Genomic DNA, 27,019 nt, shown 5'->3' with positions numbered 1-27,019 from the left:
TAATCGAACTGTCCAAATTATTTTTTTATTGAGTCCCTGTAAGTCCTATTAAACTCAAAATGTTTTCGAGGTTGTTTCGGAATTTTTTTTATCGAGTAAAATTATCTGTATTGTGTTTCTAACCAAAAAAGTCACTAGTTAAAAGATGTATACATGTATATATTCTAGAAACGTGAATTTGGAATAACCTGCCCTTAATCAAGGCTATAGATGGCGCCCGTAACTGCGTTGCGCAAAATTCTTTTATTGCAAGCGTCGTTTCCCTAAACAAAGGGCCCGTTTCACCACTTTCTGATTAAATGCCGAATAGGCTATTCACAACTTTTTTGACAGATTCTCCAGATTCTCCATACTCGATATCAAGTTAATTGGTGGTTAGCCTATTCGTTACTTATCAGGAAGTGGTGAAACAGGCCTTAAAAGTATTTTCATATCAAGCAACAAGCGGTTCAGTGGTTTGGACGTGAAGAGGTTACAGACAGACATACACATTTTCGCAAAGAAATAAAAAAGTATATTTTTATAGTTTCAGCTAAAGACCTTGATATATTATGCCAATTATATAGCCAAGAAATTAAAGATGAGAACTTTAACAGCCCCGATTTTATTAACAAAGTTATAAGTTATAACCAATAGTAATTATTAAACATAACAGCTTATCTACAGACTAATATTAAACATAACATAACAGCTTATCTACAGACTAATACACACTAATACAGACTAATATATACTACATACACTACTAGCAAACGCTACATTTCCACCATAATCTATGTTTTCTTAAGACTTAAAAAACTACAGAGATGATTTGGTGAGATTCTTCAGAGTATCCGTCATAGCATCTGCTAAAGCGTCTGCTACTTGTATGGTGGAATTGATACCCATGGTGCCGATACGTAGAGCCTTGCCTTTGGTGGGCCCCAGACCGGCAAATATCAGGATGTTGTGTCTGAAAGAAATATAAAACTTATAGAGACATCGAACTATATTATAAATACCCTTTCTTATTCTTTCTTAAACCCTACTCTTGTAAGTAAATTATGAATAAAAGTCAATCGGAAAAGATATTATAGTCCTTATTTAAAATTATCTATCGATTTTAAACGCCTGTACTCAGAGTCATTAATATTAAGTAGTTATATAATAAGATTTTGACAGAAAGAAAATAAGTTATATTCCTTTATTAGCGTTAGTATCGTTACTCGTAGTTTCTTTATACACCAGTAGTGCTAGCACGGCGACCAGCGGAAATGCGAAAGTATGGACAAACTGTGGAAATAAACCTAAGGTGCCGTTCCGATCTTTTTTCGTTCCGAAAAATTCAATTAAAATGCCACTTTATGACAGACTATAGTCACAAACTGTGGAGATAAACTTAAGGTGCCGTTCCGATCTTTTTTAGTTCCGAATAATTCAATTAAAAAGCCACTTTATGACAGACTATAGTTCTAAAAATTCAAATAATATCCTACATTATCACATATACTATAGTGTGTCATAAAGTGGCATTTTAATTGAATTTTTCGGAACGAAAAAAGATCGGAACGGCACCTTAGGTTTATTTCCACAGTTTGTCCATACTTTCGCATTTCCGCTGGTCGCCGTGCTAACACTATAGGGGCTAGAGAAATGAAAAAAAAGTACGTGTAATATCTAGGTATAGCAGCTGTCTCCCTTACCTCAAGCCTATACCGCAGAATGCGATAGAGACAACTGCAGAAAATCAACGATTCGTTGTCCCCTGATTCCTTCTCCAAAACTTAACCAATTTAAGTACTTTTTTCATTGAAGATTAAAGAAAGGCTTGAGCTGTGTTCCTATGTTTTACTTTTTTTTGTAAAATCTAGCCAAATCTGTTTTCTGGATGTTTGAACACAGCGGAAAATCTTGCCATTTTTTTGGGTTTTTTAACGTTCATATCTTATTTAATAATTAAATTATGAAAAAAAAAAGAAATGATAGGGACATTGTATTCGTGGCCGTAGATATTCAGGAAAAAAATTATAATTCTACTAGCATTATCCAGGGAGGAAACAGGGGACAACCTTTGTATGGAAAAAGGGCGGTGTGGACTCCTCTTAAATAGCATTACGACTTCAAATAAATAAAGATTTTGTCAGAGGAAAGCCCTATACCTATTAGATTTTCGGCTAAACTCTTTATTACATTAAAGTTGAGTAGATTCTAATAATTAATAAATGTTTCCGAGTGCAGCCTTAGTTTCTTTAAGTATTTGCTTAGTTTTGTGATAGGAAGGACTAAATACTACACAGAAAAGATCTGAAAACACTCACTTCTTCACCATGTACTTGACGAAGGCCAGATAATCGTACCCTGGTGGTAAGACCACGGTCGTGACGGTCGGTAGACGGTCTTCCGGCTTCGGAATGAGGAACTTAAAGCCCATCTCCTGGAGACGCTTGTGGAAATGGACCATGGTGTTCGTGTGACGCTCCCAACTCTTTTCCAGAGTTTCCTCTGAAATTTCCTTCAAGCTGCACCGGAGAGCCCAAACCAGAGGTGGACTTAAGGTGTGATGGTATCTGGGAAAATGGTAATGACATTCCGTTTCGAGAATTTGCAGAATACAACAAATAACAATTGCAGATGTGAGTGGATGAATCAGATAAATAAAACTTTTTTAGGAAAATTGCTCATTTTTTTCCTTTATTATTTTAACAAACATTTTAACTATTTCCTACTTCATTATCTGACTAATATTATATCTGGCCATACATAAAATCCACATTTTTTGATTTCAAATCATTTTGCCTAAAGCCCCCCATTTATGCACGGCAATTTTTTAACTCTTACTTACTCTTGCTTACTGCTTCATCCACTAAAGTTTTCAATTATTCTGAATATAAGAAACTATTTCTATGCAACAAACCTACTTGAAAAACAAACCTTTATACGTGGGAGAGTCATGCCATGCTTCGGCATGAATGGGCCGGCTCGATCGCAGAAATACCACGTTTTCACAGAAAACCGGCGTGAAACAGCGCTTGCGCCGTGTTTCGCCGAGTGAGTGAGTTTACCGGAGGCCCAATCGCCTACCCTATTCCCTTCCTTACCCTCCCCTATTACCCTATTCCCTCTTAAAAGGCCGGCAACGCACCTGCAGCTATTCTGATGCTGCGAGTGTCCATGGGCGACGGAAGTTGCTTTTCATCAGGTGACCCGTTTGCTCGTTTGCCCTCTTATTTCATAAAAAAAATATACAGGTGTAGAATTTATTTTGTATGAAACAGCAGATTCTTTTCAAATTAGGAAAATATTTCCACACAACATTTTACTTGTGCATAAAAGCAACTATTTTTGATTCGGCAAACTCTACATAAAATGCAATATTTTTATTTTTAAACACACATTGTCGATTTTCATGTACACCAAATAAACAATGGGCATTGTCAAAAAAAAATCACATGTACTTTTTATATTTTTTTTCGTTAAAATAGAGTATTTTAAGAATATAAATTAAATAATTTTGAAATTCATTGACTAGTTTCTTCTCAATATTTTTTTTAAAGTTTCGCTCTGACGTCATCATCGGCCGCCAATCGACATCTGCATATGTTTTAAATTTCCTTTCAATCTTATTTATAATGGCTGGTTCGTCAAATGCAAGTTCTCATTATGTGAAAGCTGATACGAGAAGCTCACCAAAAGTTCGAAACGTAATGTTGGACGAATTTATTGCTAATTTAACGCCATTGAAGGTCAAACAAAGGTTAAACGTATTTGTTCAAAAATATAAGTAACTAATGGGTTTTTTTTTCGTTTATATACAGAAAAACGATCACTGACCTTATTCCTCGAAATGTTTTTGTAATGAGCAAAATTAAAAAAAAATGGACAATCCCCATTTGCAAAAAGAAAAGCGAACATAATATAATTTTTCGTGGAACGTTCCAGTTTCAAAATTTTCGAATGTTTTTTCAAATTTCGAACCCCAAATATTTCTATGCTAATCTGAACCGTTTGAACGAAACAAAGCAAACACTAACAATCTAGTGTTACCGTGGCAGTTCCACTGCTGCGCCAGTATTTTCACGTCGAAGTAGAACGGCGGCTCGTGTTCCCTCTTGTTTATTCTCTCCCTGGAAATATAAATATTGCAAAACTGAAACTCCTTTCAAATCACTGGCCGTGTTCGTCGGCGTATTTTTGCACAAACCTTTTATTGCGCATGTCCAAAAGATGTCATGGCAACGCCATAACAAGTTGCTGGTCAAGTCGTAAACAATGTCTTAATTGCTTATACATGATTAAAGTGGATTAAAATAATAAAAGCTAAACATACATACATAAGCCTAAATTGTCTAACAGCACAAATAATTTATTTAACACCATGATAGTGTTTGATTATTTTATTTTGGAAAATATGGATATGGATCACTTGGAAAAATTTAAAAATTTAATGTGCTGTTGTTGTTATGTTGTGTTATATTTAAAAAATGTACGCAATCACAAAAGTTTTGATGTTATTGTCAAGATATAGGAGTTAGGACATAGGTCAAGACTGAAGACCGTACTTATATAGCGTTGTAGTTTGCCTATTTCAAGGGGAATTAATTGTACCTAATCTGATGAATTCTATTTTTTGCCAATTCATACTCTTTAACACTAAACCAGCCAATACTTATCAAAGCAGTCGAGTTTTAATAAAAAAGTCGGCCAAGTGCGAGTTGGACTCGCGGACGAAGGGTTCCGATTTGATATGGAGCAAAAAATAGCAAAATAATCATTTTTGTTGTATGGGAGTTCTCCTTAAATATTTAATTTATTTTGTTTTTTTAGTATTTGTTGCTATAGCAGCAACAGACATACATAATCTGTGAAAATTTTAGAAGTCTAGCGATAGCGGTTCTTGAGTTACAGCCTGGAGACATACAGACAGACAGACGGACAGACATCGAAGTCTCAGTAATAGGGTCCCGTTTTTACCTTTTGGGTACGGAACCCTGAAAAGCAATAAGAAAAAGTGTGTGTCGGACGTTCAGACGGCAGACCAGCGAAGATATTATAATAAAGTTACTGTGACGGTAGACGGAAGATCGTCCATCTTGGACTTGACTGAAACTATAACGGTTCTGAGACTGAACCACGGAACCGTAAGGCTCAATTTGCACCGCCGCGAAATAGAATGGAAGTGAATATTTGCAACGAAATTGTACTTAGCACAATTAACTTTATATCAATTTACCTATAATAAACAAATTAAATACAAGCCGAAAAATTGGACGCGCGTCTTCCGCGGAATATTCAATAATTCTCCGGAGCCAATTCCTCGAGCTTCCATTCTGTTCCATTCCGAGACAGTGTAAATTGACCCTAAAACCAGTCCTATTTAATACCAAAAATGACTCATTCCTGTCGCTGTAATTACGACAGCAATACATCAGCAGTGTATGTGATCGATAACGAATGCGTCAAATGTATCTGATTGTGGTATGTACCTGAGTACTATAATACACTATATGAAAGGGATTCAACAACGATAACACATTATCAAAAGCTTCGGTTTGGAAGAGACAAGAATTTCGAGTGCATTCAATTCCGAATTGAATTGGGATTTCGCGAATTTAATAATCGACTATGATAATAATTTGAGCAAATTATTGTTTAATTCAAATAAATTATAAATAATGGTTTGTAGCCTTAAGAGTCCGGATGCCATCGAAATTCTCATACAAACGTAATACTTACCAAAATAATTTCCCATACGAGAATATTTACCATCATATTTGAGTTATTATTCAGCATAAGATAGTAATTACCTAGGTTCCTGTACAAAGATTCACTGCACAATATTTACATACCAAAAATATGAACGATTACAATTTAGCATGTAAATATTGCAATCGTTCATATTTTTGGTATGTATAATATATTTTGCAGGGAATCTTTGTACAGGAACCTAGGTAATTACTACCTTAAGCTGAATAATAACTCAAATATGGTAGATATTCTCGTATGGGAAATGATCTTGGTATTACGTTTGTATGAGAATTTCGATGGCACCCCGACTCTATATTCATAATAATATTATGTTGCCTCGTCGCGCCTCGTTCCGTCTACTTAATTAGTGTGAACTGCCCTTAACAGAATTTCAATTTAAAATTAATACAATATTATAATCTGTCCTTAAGCCATCTGCCATACATTGTGAGTAAGCTGTCTGCTGAACAAGACAGTATGCTGTATGCTTATTGCTTAATCTGTGCTTTCTGTTTTTAAAGAGTTTAACTGTAGAACCACACACGGTAGCATTGGTTTAAGCTAATCTATAAAAGTCAACATATTTTAACTTGTTCTTGATAATTATCATACAGGCCGAATTTTTGTTTATGTCTCATAGTTTCAGATTTTGTATGCTTCTTTTCAAAAATTCGCGCTGTATAGTAGTCAAGAATGACCAAAGTGGCTCCAATTCTAGTTATTTCTAGAACAATTCTATATATTTCTATTTACTACTCACTCAGCTCTAGCGCTGAAGGCAACAGGCGTGATTCCAGCGGGAGCGCTTAACGCTTTTTGACTGGAAGTGTACACGGCGTCCACTTTCCACGCGTCCATGAAGAACGGTACACCGCCTATGGACACCACGGTGTCCACTAGAAGAAAAGCACCGTATCTGAAAGAGAAATAAGTAGCTTTTAGATATAGTCCTTTTCCGTATTCAATTTCCGAATGTGAAATTTTGATTTGGAATTCCGTGAGACTAGCACCAACGTTTGTTTTCCTTTACGAAACGCACTTGCGGAACTCGTTTCGATCGAAAAAACCGAACGTGTGCGTCAGTGAAAGTATTTTTTACTGATTCCATGGAATATTTCGTCCGTCCGTACTTGGAAATCGAATACGGTACGGAAATCGTGTGTTCCTTTTTTTATTTATTTAATAAGGGGGCAAACGAGCAAACGGGTCACCTGATGGAAAGCAACTTCCGTCGCCCATGGACACTCGCAACATCAGAAGAGCTGCAGGTGCGTTGCCGGCCTTTTAAGAGGGAATAGGGTAATAGGGGAGGGTAGGGAAGGGAAGGGAATAGGGGAGGGTAGGTAAACTCACTCACTAGGCGAAACACAGCGCAAGCGCTGTTTCACGCCGGTTTTCTGTGAGAACGTGGTATTTCTAAGGTAATACTACAGTAAAATTATGTTTTTGTCATAATATAGATGTTCTTATTCCGTTTGACACCTACATTTTTAGTACTCGTCCTACATAAAGTCGTAATTTACCAGTAAGGATAGGTGTTGAAAATCTAGGTGTTAAAATGTGTCTCATATTTAACGTTCAATATTTGGAGACCTTATTATGAGGATTGGGTACAAAGAGGTTTCAACGACTGTGCTTCTACTGTAGGTGAAATTACTTTTGTTTCAGAAACAATCATTGGTGCAAGTGAAATTTTACCGGAAAAACTGAAAATGGAGAATTTTCCGATACGTATTATTGTTTCGGATTTCACCTACAGCTACTGTGAAAATAAAAACATAGTGTCTTTTTACGCATTTTGGCGCAACAGCGATTGTAGGAGTCATCTAGTAAAATATAATTATTAAGAAATAGTATGCGAGCTAAGCTACAATACTGCCAATTTGAATGTACACATCATTAACCGTGCAATAAAAATACAATTGCACCTCAATTACGTCGAGTTATCAATTCTTTACATTTGCATCAAAGTAATTCACTTTGGAACGGAGTAAACTATTATGTTTCCGAGATTTTGGATACGTCTGAGTTATTGGGAAAGTTGCAGAAATTAATTCCTAAGTTCTGGGAAACGGATCCTATGACTGAGGAAAGGTACTCGCATTTCCATTTGGACTATGTAAATTCATTACACACGGAATATCCGTTAGCTAGGTAGATGAGGTTAGATCACATAACTTGGTCATGTAATTGCTATTGAACTATCGGCGTTAGTCTTGGCAAAGGAATACGTAAAATACAATATTTAAAAATCGGCCAAGTGTGAGTCGGATTCACGCACGAAGGGTTCCGTACCGTTATAGAGCGAAAGTAGGGAAAAATGTGTTTTTTGTATGGGAGCCCCCTTAATTATTTATTTTATTTTAATTTTGTTATTAAATAATTAAGTACACATATAATTGAGGATTTCGTAAAAATTTCAAGTGTCTACATGTAGCCATTATGGATTACGAGCAAAAAAGGGCAAAAAAATCACGTTTGTTGTATCGGAGCCCCCCTTGAATCTTAACTTTATTTTGTTTTTAATATTTGTTGTTATAGCGGTACTAAAATTAAACAATCTGTGAAAATTTCAAAAGTCTATCTATAGCGGTTTTTGAGTTACAACCTGGAGACAGATATACATACAGACAGACGGACAGACAGACATCGAATTCTCAGTAATAGGGTCCCGTTTTTACCCCTTGGGTACGGAACCCTAAAAACAAATGTGGATGACGTGGATTACAAATATTTTATAACTTATGGGAAATTACAAATTTTTCCCTAAACCTTGTAACTTACCTACTTCATCGTCTGGCTAAACATTAATCCACATTTTTTTATTTCAAATCATTTTCCTGGCCCTTATGCCTCTATTTATGCAAAAAACGAACATTTTTAAAGTTGTTTTCAGCTACTCGTCCAGTTACGTCATAATATCTGGGGGCACGGAAGTGCCCCCGCCAAGATGAGCCATTATATTTTACTTAATACAAAAATAATCAAGTATAAAAATACTTTGCATATAAATAAATAAATTTCTTTCATGGTTTACTGTATAAGAAATCATGATTCGGATAAACATAATATTTTAACTTTCTGAACGTACGATACGAATACCGATGTTATTAACATTCCTATTCGAATAAACATAAACTCATTAGCTCATAATCTTATGTTATTCCAAAGAAAATTTTGATATAAAAAGCGTCTAATGAATAGGTTTTAAAAGCTTTTAGACGCTTAATAAAGCTGCAAAGAAAGTTTTCTGTAAAGAGCAAAACGTTTGAATATTAAAAAATAATTCAATATATCAGAACTTCAAAGGCTCAATTCTGTGATTCTGAGCTGCACTCTGGCTGCAGAAAAACATTCCCAAGACGAAATTCGATTACTTCATACTGCTTTTCGTTTTTTGCTTTTCGTTCATTTAGGAATCCCTTTTAATTGCTTCCTATTAATACACAAAATTCTATGTTTAAGATTAAAATAAATATACTTGCTTGCGATTGCATTGTTGAATTATAAGTTTGCAATAAATGAGCAAAAAGCTATATTTTGTAAGTTATTTGTTTTAAACAAAATCCAAAAATCCCTTGCTGTTTTAGTACTTACTAATTCATTATTTTACTTTGTTTTTCATTTTAAAACAATTTAATTAAAATACCTGCATTTTAACCGTAAAGTTAATATACCTAGCGGAATAGAGCAACAATCTCGGGCTGTCAAACGAAACCGAAATTGGTTTCATCTGTGTGTAAAAATATGTGTACGTATACACTTACACAAGCATGATTGAACATGATTTCTATGAGATTAAATTGTCAACGTGCGGCACGTGCCGACTGGACGTCAAAAAAAGAGTGCTGCTGTCATGTATCACACGTATCTTTTTATCACGCAGTGTTACTGATAGTGACATCTCTCTTGCTCAGGCCTTTGTTTCTTTATTCCGCTAGGTATATTAACTTTATGATTTTAACTTACCTAATTAAGTTACCTAGGTCTTGTTAGAGCCTCCAATCCGTCACCTAGTTAGCCACTAATTAAAAGCAAGTAATATTTTAATAAAACCTTGTTTAAAACATTTATCAGCCCCATGCACGCTATCCTTTGTCCGTGCATGCAAATTTATAGTGCAAGCAAGCGACTATAGTATCGTGCCCTATGAAATATGTCAACGGTTTCTTGTGCAAAGAATTTCCAGTGAGAAAATCGTCGGGCAGCATGCAAGAGAAAAGCGGGATAAATATAGTATGTTTTGGTTACATGTTACGATGGTGACGAAAACAAGTGCTTGTCTAATAGGTTATTACGTTAGTAATAATAATTATAATGATCCAATATTAATTATTATAGAACACATAAACATAAAACGCTTTTAATTTTTTCGATGTTTAGTTTTGATTATTAAAAAAAAGGTTATCTTATCTTTTTTTCTTTATGAAATAAGGGGGCAAACGAGCAAACGGGTCACCTGATGGAAAGCAACTTCCGTCGCCCATGGACACTCGCAGCATCAGAAGAGCTGCAGGTGAGTTGCCGGCCTTTTAAGAGGGAATAGGGTAATATGGGAGGGTAGGGATGGGGAGGGAAGGGAATAGGTTAGGGGATTGAGCCTCCGGTAAACTCACTCACTCGGCGAGCAAGCGCTGTTTTACGCCGGTTTTCTGTGAGAACGTGGTATTTCTCCGGTCGAGCCGGCCCATTCGTGCCGAAGCTTCTCTTCTTATTATCATATTATTATTTAAAAAATACTACGAGCGCTTTTCAGTGCTACGAAATACTACCGCTACGACCGGCCTACGATGCTACGCGGCGTAACGTAGTTCTACCATCTACAAACTACGGGCTACGTCGCGTAGTAAACTGGTAACAATATTTTAAAGTATTTAGTAATCCGTTCTACAGGCGCGGTTTTTTACTTCATATATTTTAATAATAAGTTTACAGTGACAATTAATTTTTAAATCTCCACTTACTTCTGACAGAGGTCGCCTATGCCCTCCAAGTTCTGTACGGTGCCCGTGGAGGAGTCGCCGTGTGTGATGAACAGGGCCGTCGGTCGGTACTTCTTCAACCCAGCTTCGATCTGGTCCAACGAGAATGTCGCGGTGAACGGTATCTGCATCGGTATTGCCTTGATACCTGCAACAGAGTAGACAGAATGATAGTATGCCGACTTAGAACTGATGTTGAAATTTTCAAATTTGACGTATTATGACGAAAATCGTCGCTAGGGTTGTTAACTGTTACCTACGAATTTAAAAATATGACATATTCGCTGGACGTGTTCCTCTTTGGTCGTATTGTTGTTTGTGTTTTGGCACATGCGATTAAAATTGTCAGAATCCAATTTTGAAATCTTTATTTTAAATATTTAAAAATAAATTATATCAGCCAGCGCGAGGCACATTCCGTTCATAATCCTAGTGAAACCCGACGAATTTGACAGATATTGAAACCTGTCCGTTTCTTTGCAGTCGAACTACTGGTAGTTATGTCTATTGTGCCTGCAATATTGAGATGTTTGTATTGTAGAGAGTTATATTTTGAATTTGGAACGATGACCTAGTTTGACAGATGAAAATTGTTGGTTAAGAATAAATAATATTATGTTGTATGCACTAGTTTTTGCCTACACAGTCAATGCAGTATTCCATAGAAATAGTGTATTATTTGCGATAAAAAGTGTGTGTAAAAAATGATTACAGTCTTCGCGAAACTAGGTTTTTGTAAAAGAGTAAGAGTAGGTAGGTACACATTGGGCGTTTTTAACCGCGCAAAACGCGCGTTTTGCTAACGCGCGTTTTGAGAACCCCGGATTCTATTGAAGCGTACACATGCAAGCGCGCCAGTAACGCGCGCTTGCATGTGTACGCTTCAATAGAATCTTCAAAACGCCCAATGTGTACCTGCTCTACTTACAAATAGATATTCATCTTTACAAAATTAAGGGCCTGTTTCACCACTTCCTGATAAATGACGAATAGACTACCCAACAATTAACTTGACAGATCAAGTATGGAGAATCTGTCAAAAAAGTTGTGAATAGCCTATTCGGCACTTTATCAGAAAGTGGTGAAACAGGCCCTAAAGCTTATACGTGATAGGTCTGCAGTAGCAATTATGATGAGACATCATGTCACATTCTGCGTTTGTGACTGCTCTGTAGCAGGTTCCTTTAAGGCCTGTCATAGACGGACCGACTGCAAGATGCAGTTTCCGCACGGCCATCTGCAGTTTTTATACCAAATTCATATCCGCAATACACGGACCGCTCGAGCAGTTCTTGAGCGGTCGCGTCGATGCAAAATTCAACGCAGCCGCTTGTAGGCCGTCTATATCCAGTCTAATAAAATGTTAACTTACCGTATCGTGTACTAATGATCTTCGCGCGCTCATCCCAGATGCCCCTGCTGGCAATCAGCAGGGTGTCCCTGGGGGACAACAAGTTGCAGATGACAGTCTCCATGCCGGCATGCCCTGAACCGCTAATGGCCAGCACCAACTTGCTTCGCGTCTGGAAGAGGTACTGTAGTCCGGCTCTTATGTCGTCCATTGCCTGGAATGAGAGAAGAATTATAATATTACAATTTGTTTCTTTTTTTTTTTGAGAAAGAGTTCGGCTTCTTGAGGATAATTCTTGAAAATTCTATGACAAACATTTAGGTAGCACAACTTACCACTGATTTGGTAAATGATGAAGGTAAAGGACTAGATTTCATGGCAAACGCGTGTTTAAGGTTTCTCAAAATGAATGCAGGTTTGCTTGGCTGTATTTTTAAGCAAGTGCGGAATCTGCGTCGGATAGTAATAATATTGTACTATCAGAGAAGTTGATTTCTAGGCAGATGGCGGACCTAAGTGATTTGGTCGTATTATGTCAAACCCAGCCGACAGATCTCGACTGGCATTGAATTGACATAATCTGATCAAATGATGTCTAAGGGCTGTCAACTGTCTATGAATCAATTTCTTCGATTGAACTTTAGTTTCCTATTTCTCGTAATAGGCAAGTAAAGGCTAATATAAGAAAATATATTATAAGAAAATTTTATAACCATGTTTTTGACAAACTATACGAGTATTCACTATTCTTCGCCCACAATAATTCAGTATGCCACATTCATTGTCGGGACATTCTGAATTTTGCATTTTGACGCGGGGTATTTTTCGCAAGTCGGGCTGATGCGCGCCGTAAATCAGAGCTGGGCAAACACGGCAAATTCAATTTGTTTACTGGACGCTACAATTAAACCTAGGGTTGCCAGCTGTTAAAAACCGTAAAACTGCTGAACTTGTGTTTAAAAAACCTTGCTATTTTAAGCGGTGAGGAAAAGAGCTATGCTCTTTGCCAGTGTAGAAAACTAACTTTACGATATAGTTAACAAAAGCAGGGAAATTTATAATAATATTGCAGGATTTTGTCCATGTGTTGGCAACCCTAATAAAACTGACCGGACATTCATCAGCATGTTACTTTACATTGTTACTATGATTTATTTAATAAAAAATATAATATCGATGCATCAGCACCATTTAATTCAGTTACTATGGAAGCTGTGTAGCTTCCATAGTAACTGAATTAAATGAAATAAAAACTTAACATAACTGGATAATCTCGTTTAATATTTTTAACTTTACATCCTTACTAAAATAATAATGAAATTTGATAAGGAATCCTAGAGAAGAAGGACATAGAGTTTTAAAGACGCTATCACATAAAAATTAGCAGGTCCGATGTCTGTCGAACGACAATATCGACTTTAATAACATTAAAATAACATCCATATCAGCGCGCCTTGTACAGTGGCGGTTACGACGCTCGCCGCGTTCTTGATATGGCGAAAATGTATGAATAAATTTGAGAGCGTTTCTTATTTTTCTTAAAAATGGAAATGTTATTTATTTTTATATAAGTACAATATTTAGCTATTCGTACAGGGGACTAAATAAGCAACATTTTTTTTGTATATTTATTTTCCTTGGTTCAGTGTATTTAGCTATAATGGTACCTAATCAAATCCCATTTTTTAATCTTTTGCGATTATTGTGATGGTTAAAATGTATTTATGTAAAAATTTTGTATGCGGCTACAAATTTTTATGGTACCTATTATAGACGTGGAGATGAATATATTATCTTTCATTTGAAACCAAAATATCCTCGCAGTGTGACTCCTAATTCTTTAAAATAGTACCTGAAAATCGCTGATATTTGTGAAAAAATGTAATAGCGTCCTTAATATAAAAATATCATTCATCGAAAATCAATCTGGAAAAATAGACACAAAATTCAATAATCAAAAATAACTTTTAGGTAATATATAGAAATATTAAATTTCGTTTCCGTTCGTTTTAATCCACAAATGGAATGAATATCGAATATTCCAATATTCGTGTCAAAACAATCATGTTAATAATTAAGTTTTCATCTGTTTTCACTAAAGCAGTTTTGGCGCCAACAATGAGACCTACCCGTGGACCTACCATCTTCTACATATTATTAATACGCAAGCGAAAAACTTTCTAACCCTTTTTACGAAAAATGGGGAAACGCACGTGCATGAAATTTTGCACAGTTATAGTTTATATGGTGAAGGAGTGCATCGAGCTAATATTATTTTAAAATTATACTTTTATCATACATTTTTTTAACAAATAAAACATTACACACACTATAACACACACACATGAGAAATGACAGATTTTTGAGTGACAAGCCTATACATACGAATTATACTTTTATTTATGGTTGAAGTCTGTTGACAACAAGTTGACAAATTGAAAATGGATTATAGTTTTTTTATTGAATCTAAGATACTATTAATTAGACAATGCTTACATGGCCAGTCTCAGATCAGCTAACTCCCAGAGACAAGAGTTGAAAAAAAAATGATAAAGTCAATATTTTTTACAAAATGTAGGTAGTAGACAGTAGTCCTAATGTCGTTGAAACTAAGGTCGAATTTCGACCATTGGGCGATCTCTAGTATTATGAAAAATGCTTGTGAGTTTGTGTCTTTTTACTTCTTGACGCTAAAACTATTTACTAAACGGATTTAGTTAAACGTTTAGACTCTGAATCATCATAATATCAACATAATTATTTTGAAAAAATACAGTGTTCCCGTTATCCAGACAAGTTTGGGGCTAGAAATATACAAGGTATAACAAAACTAAGTGATATTACTTTGAGTGTGTATGTGTTCCTTGTTGTTGGTTGTGTATGTTGATAGTTGGTCAAAAACATTAATTCACGTAGTATATTATAATATTTCGGAACCCGTAACTTCTGGTTATTTACTACATTGGTCAATGATGGATACCATTGATTGCTATCATGATTTTGCAGCTGTTTGTATAGCATGCACAATGGACATCAAACAAGGGCAATCACAGACAAATATGGCCTTCTTATAATTGCTCATCTTTCCTGTCATCATCATATTCTCATCGGGCCCCTAGACGATAAATTTTATTGCCCAATATTACGTATTGTGTAATATTATTGACAGTCTAGGGTTAATATTGAAAATAGCGCACCTTTTTATAATCTTATTGTCAAATAAATTGTACTATCAGAGAAGTGGATTCCTAGGCAAATGGCGGACCTGAGTAAGTAATTTGGGCGGACCTGAGTAAGTAATTTGTCGCCCATCCGACCGATCACAGCTGATATTGAATTCACATACGCCGACCTCATGACGTAGGTCTGTCAACTGCCTAGGAATCAATTTCCTCGGGTATGCTATAATAGTAGGGGAGGGGAAGGTGCTAATTGTGTAGTCACTCAAGCGTCATGGAGACCTAGTAGGTTTTTTTACATTAAGTAAAACTGATAAAAAAATAATAAGAGCGTTTTTTATTTTAGCTGTGGGTTTAGAAACTGCAGCCATTTTAAAGTTTTGCAAAAGAAAATATATTCAGAAAATTGCTTATTTAGGTACATTAGAAACATATTTTAGACAATAAGAACTAACTCACCACCTTTTAACCCACCACGTGAGAAATCTGATTTCTATACCATGATAACCAGACACATGTCGAAAGCCTATACAAGTTTAATCTGACACGCTCGAGCTTATCCCAAACCCCCCCCCCCCCCCCCCCAACTATAGAATATTGTTCAATATTATTGTAGGTTTAGGGGCTACCTTAGTTTAAGACATACTTAGTTTCTACTCACGTTAAAGTACTCATCACACATGGCGGATACGACGGGCCTGGTGAGAGCCTCGCTGACCGCTGGGGTTATGTCACACGGACCGGGACCGCACATCAACGGCTTTGTAAAGTTGCGGTCTTCGATCTTGGGTCTTTCTACTGTCATCTTAGTTAAAGACATCTTGGATTCTGTATCTGAAATAAAAAAGATTAATCGCAGCTACGAAAATTAAATAGCCCAATTTGAAAACATGCTTATCAATATTCAATCAGCAGCTTAGAAAGTAGGGTAGGTTAAACGAACAAACATCACACTAAAATATTTTTTTGGGGCAGCCGTAGAAGCCGGAAAACGAAAAAAAAATTTCTTCAAAATGTAAAAATGTGAATTATTATTTTAGAGATAGAGATCAACTATGTATCGTGCTTCAAACAGCATTATAATATTGTAATATGTATTACTATTAAATATTACTTTTATATGAAATGAGATAAGAGATGCCTACCCCTTATAACAAGCCAAGATTTTTAAATATCGTCCCAATTTAATCCTTCGCAACCATTGATAGCCAAACAAAATACAAAACTTGTCCCAAAGTAAAAACACGTTAAAACAAATTAGTATAACGAAACGAAACAAAAGTAATTAATCAAAACGTTGGAACATGTTGATTTAATTAGATAGTCGATAGCTGCAGTGCAGTCTCTAGAATTTAATTATTTTTATACGCTAATGAAGTGTAGCTGTCGGAATAAATAGTCTGTTCGGATTTTATATCTGTGAAACTATTTTAAAAGGATTTTATATTGCTTGATGCTGCTCGCAACTCGTTCGCGCAAAATTTTGTTTACAACAGATACGGTATATATTGTAGGAATAAAAACTATCCTTTGTCCTTTCTGAAGGCTTAAAGTATCTCCTTACCAAACATATTTTAAATTGGTTCAGGCCGACATTTTTTTTTTATTTTAATGTCCAGGACTATTGCTGCTGCCAAAGACTTGGTAGTCTTTTAAAAGATCTTTCAAATCTGCTACATTAGTGTTTCTTACCTATGTTATTAAATACTACAATAAATATTTTTAAAGATGTACGCAATTTAAAATTCTTTAGCCATACTATACCAAAATCGGTATTCGGTACACAATACCAGAATACATTTTATTCCTCTATCGTATCTCATATATTATGCACGGTGCAAGGAAATGGCAAGCCCATAAACTATGCAAACTTCCTCAATACACTTCCGGTATTGCGAAATGACGAAGACGGGGCTGCATTTGCGGCTTATTGGTGGTGGAATACGAATATGCTATACAAGTTGTATTCTTTATATCCTTTGGTACTAAGAATTATAATATGTAATAGTTATTTCTATGACGGCGGCTGATTTACTGGACTGGCTGATTTACATGCTCACTAGAGCACTTTTTTCCTTTTACTTCCATGACTTAGTGCTACGTACCTAGTAACTATTAAGTAATCTGTGTCTAGTGGGATAGATGGGCCAAGGTAATAGCAAAAAAATGTCTGTAGTGTTGATTCGACGGTTTCATACATGACAACTGAGTGTATAGCTATAAAAGACAGCAGACAAGTGTTAGAGAGGAGAGCATGATGATAGGCAGATAGGGTTTCCCTAGGATGTCCTGCAGCTCGATGGATGGACAATTTCAAAAAAGTGGTAAGCAGCAGATGTTTAAAGGCTGTGCAAGTTTGGCGCACGATGGAGAGGCCTACGTTTAAAAGTGCAGCAGGGCAATCGCGTTATTTTTAAACGTTTCAATTCAGGTTCACATTTGCTTTGGTTGTGGTTCAGTTACGGTTTGGTTCCGCTGCGTCTGAACAAATTTCAGTATCGTGCTAACGTTCCAACCGTAACTCAACCTTAGATGGAACTCGAACGAAGCACAACGTTTGACCTTTAGACAGACATTGCAGCGGACCAAAGATTCAAAGATTCAAAGACTTTATTAGCATCCAAGTATAGTATCCAATCAGCGCCCTTATGATTTAATTTTGATTGGCTTAAATATGGACAAATTTTTTCCGATCCGTTAATTGGTCAATTGACAAATTGTTTATTTACGGATGAATATGACACGAGTGAAGTTGTTTTGGTACTAGTTATTAATGTTACTTGGAGTTTTTAGTTTATTATTTACGTAGGTGAATTCGTAATAGGTACCTATTGTTTTACTATATTTTACAAACGCCATACTAGTAATTGAATAGTGACTTGTGTTGTGAGATGTGACTTGTGAGCTGTGACAAGTTTTTTGTGGCGCGGAAAACATTTACGTAAAGAAGCAATGTCAAAAATTCAATTCACTTTTTAACAAACTCAAATAGTCCGTAGTGTTATTTTACAGCTTTGAAGAATAAACGTAAGCTTATATTATAATTTGATTATAGCCTATGTTGGCGACACGACAAACTCGGCGGGGCCGTGGTCGCCGGGTGGCAGAGCAGTGGACTGTATCTTGAAGGGTGAAGGATGCCGGATGGAAGATTCCTGGAGAAGGAGGTGCAGGAGACGAGAAGGAAACACAGGAGTGAACTTGGTACTGCTTGGAGCGGAGTGTGGTGGAGCAGGGCTTACGCATGCATCTGCTTGGCTTGTCGGAAGTGAATGTGTATGCACCGAGAAAGTGCGTGTTTATATAGGAAATTTGTACCGTTAGAGCCCGTGGGGTTCTATCGGTTGTTGTCGAACGAATGCAGTCCGTTTATTGAAATATAACATTTTACACATAATATGACATCAAATGGGATTCTTATAAGCTAATACAATGGTAAACAAACATTCTTATAAGATAAATAAACAATAAAATGTGTAAAACAAAGCCATGTAAAAAAGAGACAACAATAGTTTGAGTGCAACTATGCAAGAAAGATACAGCAATAACAATTGTGTGAAACACACTACATTCCCGTGCGAAAGGGACAGCAATATTATAAAAATGAGACACAAGATAAACATTTTCCAATAGGAATTACTAATATGAAATCTTAAATCTAAGTGTAAACAAAAGAGGGAATAAAACTAAGCTATTATTTACAGTCTCCCCCTCGTGCGCAAGCACCGAAACGTTTTATTCCTGGCTGCTTACGAGAATCAGACGAGAGGCTGGGCGACGAATTAGTCCGGCGGCTATACGGACTTCTGCTACTCTAACCCGCCCGTCTGGACCTGGGAAAGTCTTTATTATTTCACCTCTAGGCCATATTCCACGGGGCATCGTTCTATCACATATTATAACGATGTCTCCGGGGTTGAGGTTGCTGTGCTGCGGGTTGCCGAGCCGAGGCATCAATTGGGGTTTGTACTCTGCTACCCATCGAGCCCAGAACGCTTCGGCCAACTTTTGCGCAGCTTTCCACGAGCGACTGTCTGCTGTGTAGTCTTTATACGAGCCGAAAGGTATCATCCCGCTTGACCTCCCAATTAGAAAGTGATTTGGGGTCAGTGATTCCTCGTTTAGATCAGGATTTACTGGTGTTAACGGTCTCGTATTTATGACATGTTCTGCTTCCAGCAACAGCGTATGCAACACTTCATCTGGGGGCGTCTTTTCTGTTAAGGTGACTCGTAATGCCGCCTTCACAGATCTCACTAATCTCTCCCAGGCGCCGCCCATGTTCGGGGCCCCAGGGGGTATTCTTTTCCAAATTATCTGTTTTCCGGAGGCGAAGACCTTCATCGCGTCGTCATTTTGTTGAAGAGCTTCCGTCACTTCTTTCTCGGCGCCCACGAAGTTGGTTCCGTTGTCGCTATATATGACCGTCGGAGTGCCACGGCGGGACATCATTCGGCGCAGGCTCATAATCATGGAGGATGCAGATAGGGAAGGCACCAGCTCCAGATGCACGGCCCGAGTGGTGAGGCACGTGTAAAGTGCGCCCCACCGCTTCTCGTGTCTTCGCCCGATCGTGACGTGCATTGGGCCAAAATAGTCAACCGCCAAGGCTGTGAACGGCGGCTGATTGTGGGCCAGTCTTTCAGGAGGTAAGTCACCCAGGGGAATTTTAGAGGGAGTTCCCCTGTAGGTTCTACACCATTGACACTTGTTGCATATATAGCGAAGGATGCTGCGTAGTCCAATTATGTGGTAGCGCTGTCGGAGCTCGTTCATCACGGTTTGGTGATTGCCGTGGTTAAATACTGCGTGCGTGTGATGCACTAACAGTCGGGTAAATTCTTCCTTCGCATGTAGGACAGGCAGATTATATTCTTCCTTAACTCTGCTATCGAGGTATAATATCCCGCTGCGGTCGAGTTTCACAGCAAGTTTGTGAAAGGGGGACCTCTTCGGAGGTCGTTGCCCAGCCTCTATCGTCTTTATATCGTCCGCGAACGAGATGTTCTGACTCCTCTTGATAAGCAGCAATTCTGCTAGTCTGATGTGATCAGGAGAGATTTCCGTATTTACTTTTCTCTTGAGCAATTTGGCTTTAAATGCCTCAGCCGAGAGCAAGACGGTGGCAGCAGCGCGTACCAGGCGCTTATACTTTGAAAACCTTTCAACTTTAGGCAAGTAATCGTTATTTACATGGTCTACACAGACGAGAACCTGTTTAATTATTCTCTCCTCCCCTGAAGGGGGTAAGGGAGCCGCGGTCCGCTTTTCGCACGGCCATGTCGCGGGGTCGTCTAAAATAAAGCTAGGTCCTGTAAACCATCTGTGTGTCGAACTAAAATTCACCGGAATGCCCTTGGTAGCGTCGTCCGCGACGTTGTCGGCGCTCGGCACCCATCGCCAGTCGGCCGGGGTCGTTGTACTTTCGATCTCGGCTAGCCGGTGCGCGACAAACGACTTGAAAGTACGCGGATCGGACCTAATCCAAGCTAATACCGTTTTTGAATCCGACCAGTAATACGACTTTGTAATTTTGTAGTCAGATTCCCGTTTTACTGACTCTGCTAAGCGGGAACCAAGAACCGCGGCTTGCAACTCTAATCGCGGTATCGAAATTGGTTTCAACGGCGCTACTTTCGCCTTTCCCGTGACTAATCTAGCCGTCTTTGTGTTATTATTCATGCTAACGAAATAAACTGCGGCCGAATAAACTTTTTCGCTAGCATCGCAAAATATATGTAACTCCCCCTCGCCAGAGGGCGGGGCAGGTACGTATCTTTCTATTTCGAAAGTCCTCAGCAAGTTTAAATTATTAATAAACGACATCCACGTAATGTGGTGTTCCTTAGTTATAGGATCGTCCCAACCTACGCCACTACGCCATATTTCCTGAATGAGGCACTTACCTACCATAGTTACCGGCGAAACTAATCCAAACGGGTCGAAAACCGACATGACGGCGCTAGTGACTTGCCTCTTGGTGGGTAAAATTTCCCCTGAAATTACACTAGATGGCGTGTTTCTGAGGTTCACGTTAAATCCTAGAGTGTCGCGAGCGTGGTTCCAAATGAGACCTAAAGTCCTCTCTGTATCGCTTTTTCCTAAAGTCGTCGCGCCGCTAATTCGCTTATCGGAAACGTCTTTTATTACTTCGGGCACATTCGACGCCCAACCGCGTAACTCGAACGAAGCGCCTAAGTTAATCCTATACATGGCATTGACCGCTTGCCTGGCTTCGTCCGCGTCGTCGAATGAGTCCAAGTAATCGTCCATATAGAAGTTCCGTTCCGCAGCTTTAGCTACCTTCGGGTACTCTGAACTAAAGTTTTGCGCGTTTTTATTTTTAACATGAATGGCCACGCACGGCGATGAGGCCGCCCCAAAAATAAGCGAGGTCATACGGTATTCTCGCGGGGGGATGTTTCTATCGTCGCCTCGCCACAGAAAACGAAGGCTGTCGCGATCCGAATCAATCACTTTTATTTGTAAGAACATCTCTTTGATGTCCGCTACTACTGCTATTTTTCCTTCGCGGAACCTAACTAAAACGCCGAAAAGCGACTGCAATAAGTCGGGCCCGGTTAGTAGCGCATCATTCAAACATTTTCCCCCGCATTTAGCCGCAGCGTCAAAAACCAGTCGCACCTTACCTTTTTGGGGATGAACCACTGAAAAATGAGGTAAGTACCAGGTGCGAGGTGATGTGGCTGGGGTGCTCACTAGTTCCGCGTAACCCGAACTTAGCAAGTTATTTACTTGTTTCGAATACTCTATTTTTAAGTTTAAGTTTTTATCTAATTTGTTCTCTAGATTGTACAGACGGCTTAGGGCTTGTTTCTTATTGTCCGGCATTACTTCATTGTCGGTTTTCCACAATAAGCCTGACTCATACCGATCGCAATCGTTCATTTTATTGCAAGTTCTATTTAAAACAGTTAACGCGCGCTCGTCCGGATCCGCTTTAGGTTTACGCGGCTCTATACCTAACGATTCTATGCTAAAATAATTCCTTATCAATTCTAACGCGGGATCCTCGGACTGCGACGTTCTTACGTGACTTATGAACTGAATATTATTTAAATTACGTGAGCTTGCGTCCTGCCCGTGCAGGACCCATCCTAATTTAGTTAACGACGCCACTGGCTGACCCTTATTTCCGATACGTAATTGTCGAGACGTAATTAAGTGCCAGTTATCTTGGCCGATAAGTATCGTAGGTTTAGCCTGCTCGTAACACAGTTCGTCTTCTAATTCCGCTAGGTGGCTGCACTGTCTAACTAGGTCCTTGCTTACGGACTGCGGCGTAAGGTTCAAATTACTAATCGTGCTCGCGTTCATTTTTTCTAGATTTCGACTACACGCGCCGCGGATTGTTAGCGATATGTTGCACGATTCGGGGTCGTCAATTTGGTTACCGCCTACCCCTTCCAACTTAAGTAGCTGGCTGCGACCCCTGGGTGCTACACTGTCCGCTACCGTACGCTCAACTAGGGTCAATGTAGAGCCCTCGTCCAGCAAGGCGTATGTAGCGGTGGTGCCCACTGGGCCACTTATCTCAACCGGCACTACTTTGAGGTAGGTGTTTGACGCACGAACGTGATTTATTGAGCTAACATTGCCGCTTGCGGGCGGCGCTGCACTGCCGCTGCCGTGTAATAGCTTATTATGAGACGCTTCGCAACCGTTTATACCGCACGGAATATATTTACATCTGAAAGTTCGCCCGTGCGAGTTATTTAGACATCTAAAGCAAAGTTTACTATTTTTAGCTGCGTCCCATCTTTCCGATACGCTAAGTTTAATAAAATCTGCACAATTAATAGTTGTATGGGAGCCTGAACATACGGGACAATTATTTCTATTGGACGAGTTTGACGGCGCTTCCGTCGCGGAGCGTGGCGCCTCTGTCGCGGGGCGCGGCGTGCGATGCTTCGGCCTGAATGGTTCGGCCTTTTTAGCTGAGGGTTTGAACGCGGCTGCTACGGTATTACGCGGCTCGTACGTGACTTCGCAATCTGATCTATCACAGGAACTATCGCTATCATAACGCGTCGATCTATGAGTCCGTGTGCGAGTCGTGTTTACCGCGCGAGGTTTCATCTTGCCTCTCCTTTCCTCCCTAGCTGTTTCGTATGCGAACATCGCGCCGCACTGATCCGCCATAGTATTTAAAAATCTAGCCATTAATTCGAGCTCCGGTGCTCCGGGTCGTTCAGATTTGAACTCGTACCACTTATATTTTAAAATAATATTTAACTTGTCGACTATTCGACCCACTAACTCGGGAGAGTACAAATATTGTGGCTGGTTAAGTGACTTTATGGCCGCTACCGTGTTTGATATTTTACTCGCGAAACTACTAACATTGCGCCCGTCTTCCGTCATACGGGGTAAACGTTTTATGTTTTCGATTTCGGAGAGAATAAGTAGTTCTGGCCTGCCGTATCGCCGTTCTAGCGTATCTATTATTTCGTACGGGTCCGATACTGTGTATAGCAAAGATCTAATTGTTTCGCGGGCCGCGCCTCTTAATGCTTTTCTTAACCTAGCTACATTTTGAATGTCCGAGAACATATCCGCGGTGTCATTAAAAACGGATTTAAACGCCATCCACTCCGTAATTGTTCCGTCGAAGTGGGGCAACTCATGAATGAATTTAGGTGTCGCTTCCGACCTACTCGAATTGACCGCTTGAACTATCGCGTTGGCTAGCAATGTCATGTCGCTAAGCGACGTGTTACCGGCGCGCGGTTCGATGTTTTCGGTCGGACGCGGGTCTCGTCCCGGGTTTTGAGCGCTTGTTGACGGCCTAACACATTGCTCCGAGATCCAGCCTTCAACTCGGGTTTTATTCGATCTGGGTGGCTGGTCCGCGTCGGTGGATTCTCCTAGCTCTATCCTAGCTATTTCCAGCCGACTCATGGCAGCTGCGGACGCCGCCCTAGCCCGTGCTAGTTCGGAGTTGTGATACTCTAATTCGGCCTGCAACGCGGATAATTTGCTGCTCGCTCTGTCCCCGGGGACGTTAACTATAGTGCCCGGCGCACTTCCTACATTTTCGACTACGTTGTCGATTTGTGCGGGTACTGAATTTAGTTTGGCCCTAGCGTCGGTACGCGTGCTGCTCTCCGTCGTGTCTTCAACGCCGGTGCTTCTGCTCCATGTGTTGGTCTCGTGGGACGTGGTCTGCCCTGACGATGGCGTCTCTTCCCGCGAGGGCGTGGACTTGCCCGAGCGCAACACACGCGCGTTCTCCATTGCGCACGAGGGGCCCTAACCTTAAAACTAACACTTTTCACTTTCACTTCACTTAATGTCTTTACGTAACGCGACCTACCAAGCCTACTACTAACAGCCCGGTCAGCTTGCTACCGCGGTGACGCCGAACCGGGAATAGGATTGCAGGGAATAGGAAGGTAGGAACCTCCCGGTAGAGGGCGCGGGCGCTCACGGGTGCATCAGAGTGCGGGAGGAATGTCCGCACCCGTCGTTGCGTGCCAACTTGTGGCCCCAGAGCGTTACCGTACCGTGCCGGCGGGGTCTGACTGTTCACCTGGGTAGGTGTGTGGAGGCGTCAGGTCGTCCACAATGCTTCCGTGCGCTCTGCAGGGGCCGTTTAACACCGCTAGGTGGCCACGCACGTTAATGAGGATTGCTTCCAAGTAATTGGTGGAGGTAAGCAAAGCCAACCACCAACACTCGCGCGTACTTGTTTCTTTCTTCTTTCTTCAGAAGGTAGACGCTGGCCTTGGCTGCAGGGGCTTCGTCTCTTCTCCTGTGTTTTCTCTCTTCAATCTCTCTTCTCCGGGACTGGGCTGCCGTCTTCAGGGCGAGCTTCTCTCTTCTCCAGGGCTGGCTGCAATCTTCAGGGCGAGCTTCTTTCTTCACGAGCTGACGCAGTGATCCGGCTTCTGAAGGACCAGTTGTTGGCGACACGACAAACTCGGCGGGGCCGTGGTCGCCGGGTGGCAGAGCAGTGGACTGTATCTTGAAGGGTGAAGGATGCCGGATGGAAGATTCCTGGAGAAGGAGGTGCAGGAGACGAGAAGGAAACACAGGAGTGAACTTGGTACTGCTTGGAGCGGAGTGTGGTGGAGCAGGGCTTACGCATGCATCTGCTTGGCTTGTCGGAAGTGAATGTGTATGCACCGAGAAAGTGCGTGTTTATATAGGAAATTTGTACCGTTAGAGCCCGTGGGGTTCTATCGGTTGTTGTCGAACGAATGCAGTCCGTTTATTGAAATATAACATTTTACACATAATATGACATCAAATGGGATTCTTATAAGCTAATACAATGGTAAACAAACATTCTTATAAGATAAATAAACAATAAAATGTGTAAAACAAAGCCATGTAAAAAAGAGACAACAATAGTTTGAGTGCAACTATGCAAGAAAGATACAGCAATAACAATTGTGTGAAACACACTACATTCCCGTGCGAAAGGGACAGCAATATTATAAAAATGAGACACAAGATAAACATTTTCCAATAGGAATTACTAATATGAAATCTTAAATCTAAGTGTAAACAAAAGAGGGAATAAAACTAAGCTATTATTTACAGCCTATGTTATATTTTTCCATTGATTTTCGTCAATTTAACACACCAAAATAAGAAACGTTCCGTAAACGTGCGAGTAGAAGTAGCATTGTATCAACTTTTTGTTTTGACAGCGTTTGCGCTTGGGCTGAGGCAGCTGAGGTTTAGTAACGTCTCAACTAGCTGTCAAAACGTTAGCGCGATACCGAATCGTACCAAAAGTCTATCGAGTTTCATTTGCGCTTCAGTTGAAAAAACTTAGCGCGATTGCCCTGCTGGGCAATATGTTGGTGATTATGATGAGTCTACAGATATTATTTTGAACAAGTTAAATGTTCCATCTCCTAGACCCACGTCGTCGTATAAGAAAAGTCCCCTACAAAATCAAGCTATCAAAGTTATGAACGGCGCATTATTTCCATTGCGACATTTATTGTGCGGGGCGGCCAAACACGAGTGTCGTACAGAAGTACCCGTGAAGCTCGGTTACCCGAAACCGGGTTAATGTTTAGATTTAGTGCTAATATGCCAGTAAATTGCCAGCAATGTTCTGGCACTATCGGCTGGTACATTTGGCACGCCGGCCCCGCCTCCGGCGTATCTGTGGCCGCGGCTTAACAATTGTTTTTATATCTCAATTGCTGTGGTACTACTGCCTTTTTGGTTGTTAATTTTTTATTTTATGCTACAAATAAATGCGAAAGTATTGCCTGTCAACTATTAACAACTGAAATTATTGTTTAGGTAGTGCTTATTTGGTTGGGATTTACTTTGAATCAAGATGTATGTCAGTAATTTTAATTGCGGCAAACTGTAGAGTTCCACTCATCCCATGTATGTTATCCCATTGTATAATGTAACAAAATAGTAAATTTTATTTTAAAAAGAAAATTTTTTACCACATTTTTAACCCCCGACTAAAAAGGGGGGTGTTATTTAATTTACTTTTTTATTTAAATAATGATAATATGTAATAATATGTAATTTTTTGTGTACTTAACTATTTTAGGAATGTTAATTTTAAAATGTAATTATTGTTCAATGGATAATAGAATTTTCAAAATTCTTACCTTTTCTTTCCTTTCTTGTAAATCGCAATGATAAATCTCAATCACTTCATAACAAACAACTTTATTCTCACTTCAATAATCGGCACGCTGCACGTCATACACGAGTTCACTTGTTTATCATCAACACAACTATTAAGAAATGACCCAATAATCAAAGTTGTGTGTGAT

General features: G+C 39.4%; 2 protein-coding genes across 4 annotated transcripts; both read right to left on the bottom strand.

The window, feature by feature from the left end:
• Nucleotides 1-588: 588 nt before the first annotated feature.
• Nucleotides 589-26,987, bottom strand: LOC121733068 (serine--pyruvate aminotransferase, mitochondrial-like). Of its 3 annotated transcripts, XR_006036490.1 has the most exons (9): nucleotides 26,852-26,987; nucleotides 15,898-16,070; nucleotides 12,079-12,271; nucleotides 10,689-10,854; nucleotides 6,485-6,640; nucleotides 4,011-4,103; nucleotides 2,298-2,546; nucleotides 744-952; nucleotides 589-713 (listed from the first exon to the last, which is right to left on the bottom strand). XR_006036490.1 is itself a non-coding variant. In XM_042123167.1 (8 exons), exons 2-8 carry the CDS (start codon nucleotides 16,054-16,056, stop codon nucleotides 799-801), a joined length of 1,170 nt encoding a protein of 389 aa, XP_041979101.1. In that variant the 5' UTR covers nucleotides 16,057-16,070; nucleotides 26,852-26,987; the 3' UTR covers nucleotides 589-798. The 3 variants fall into 3 exon arrangements, 2 of the variants coding, with proteins under 2 accessions (XP_041979101.1, XP_041979102.1); XM_042123167.1 differs by having other exon boundaries at nucleotides 589-952; XM_042123168.1 differs by lacking the exon at nucleotides 26,852-26,987 and having other exon boundaries at nucleotides 589-952; nucleotides 15,898-16,089.
• LOC121733314 lies at nucleotides 18,972-24,494 on the bottom strand. Its single transcript, XM_042123530.1, has one exon. The coding sequence runs from the start codon at nucleotides 24,492-24,494 to the stop codon at nucleotides 18,972-18,974; it is 5,523 nt and encodes a 1,840-aa protein (XP_041979464.1).
• Nucleotides 26,988-27,019: the final 32 nt, after the last annotated feature.

Source organism: Aricia agestis, chromosome 13 (assembly GCF_905147365.1).
Source record: "Aricia agestis chromosome 13, ilAriAges1.1, whole genome shotgun sequence".
In the NCBI taxonomy this organism is placed as follows: Eukaryota; Metazoa; Arthropoda; class Insecta; order Lepidoptera; family Lycaenidae; genus Aricia; species Aricia agestis.
This window is presented reverse-complemented; position numbering and strand designations above follow the sequence as displayed.

Coding starts and splice junctions, on each gene's coding strand:
- LOC121733068 (XM_042123167.1), bottom strand. CDS start 16,056: ATGTCTTTAACTAAGATGACAGTAGAAAGACCCAAGATCGAAGACCGC. Junction 12,272..15,897: donor TGTGTGATGAGTACTTTAAC/GTGAGTAGAAAC, acceptor CTCTCATTCCAG/GCAATGGACGACATAAGAGC. Junction 10,855..12,078: donor GATCATTAGTACACGATACG/GTAAGTTAACAT, acceptor ACTCTGTTGCAG/GTATCAAGGCAATACCGATG.
- LOC121733314 (XM_042123530.1), bottom strand. CDS start 24,494: ATGGAGAACGCGCGTGTGTTGCGCTCGGGCAAGTCCACGCCCTCGCGG.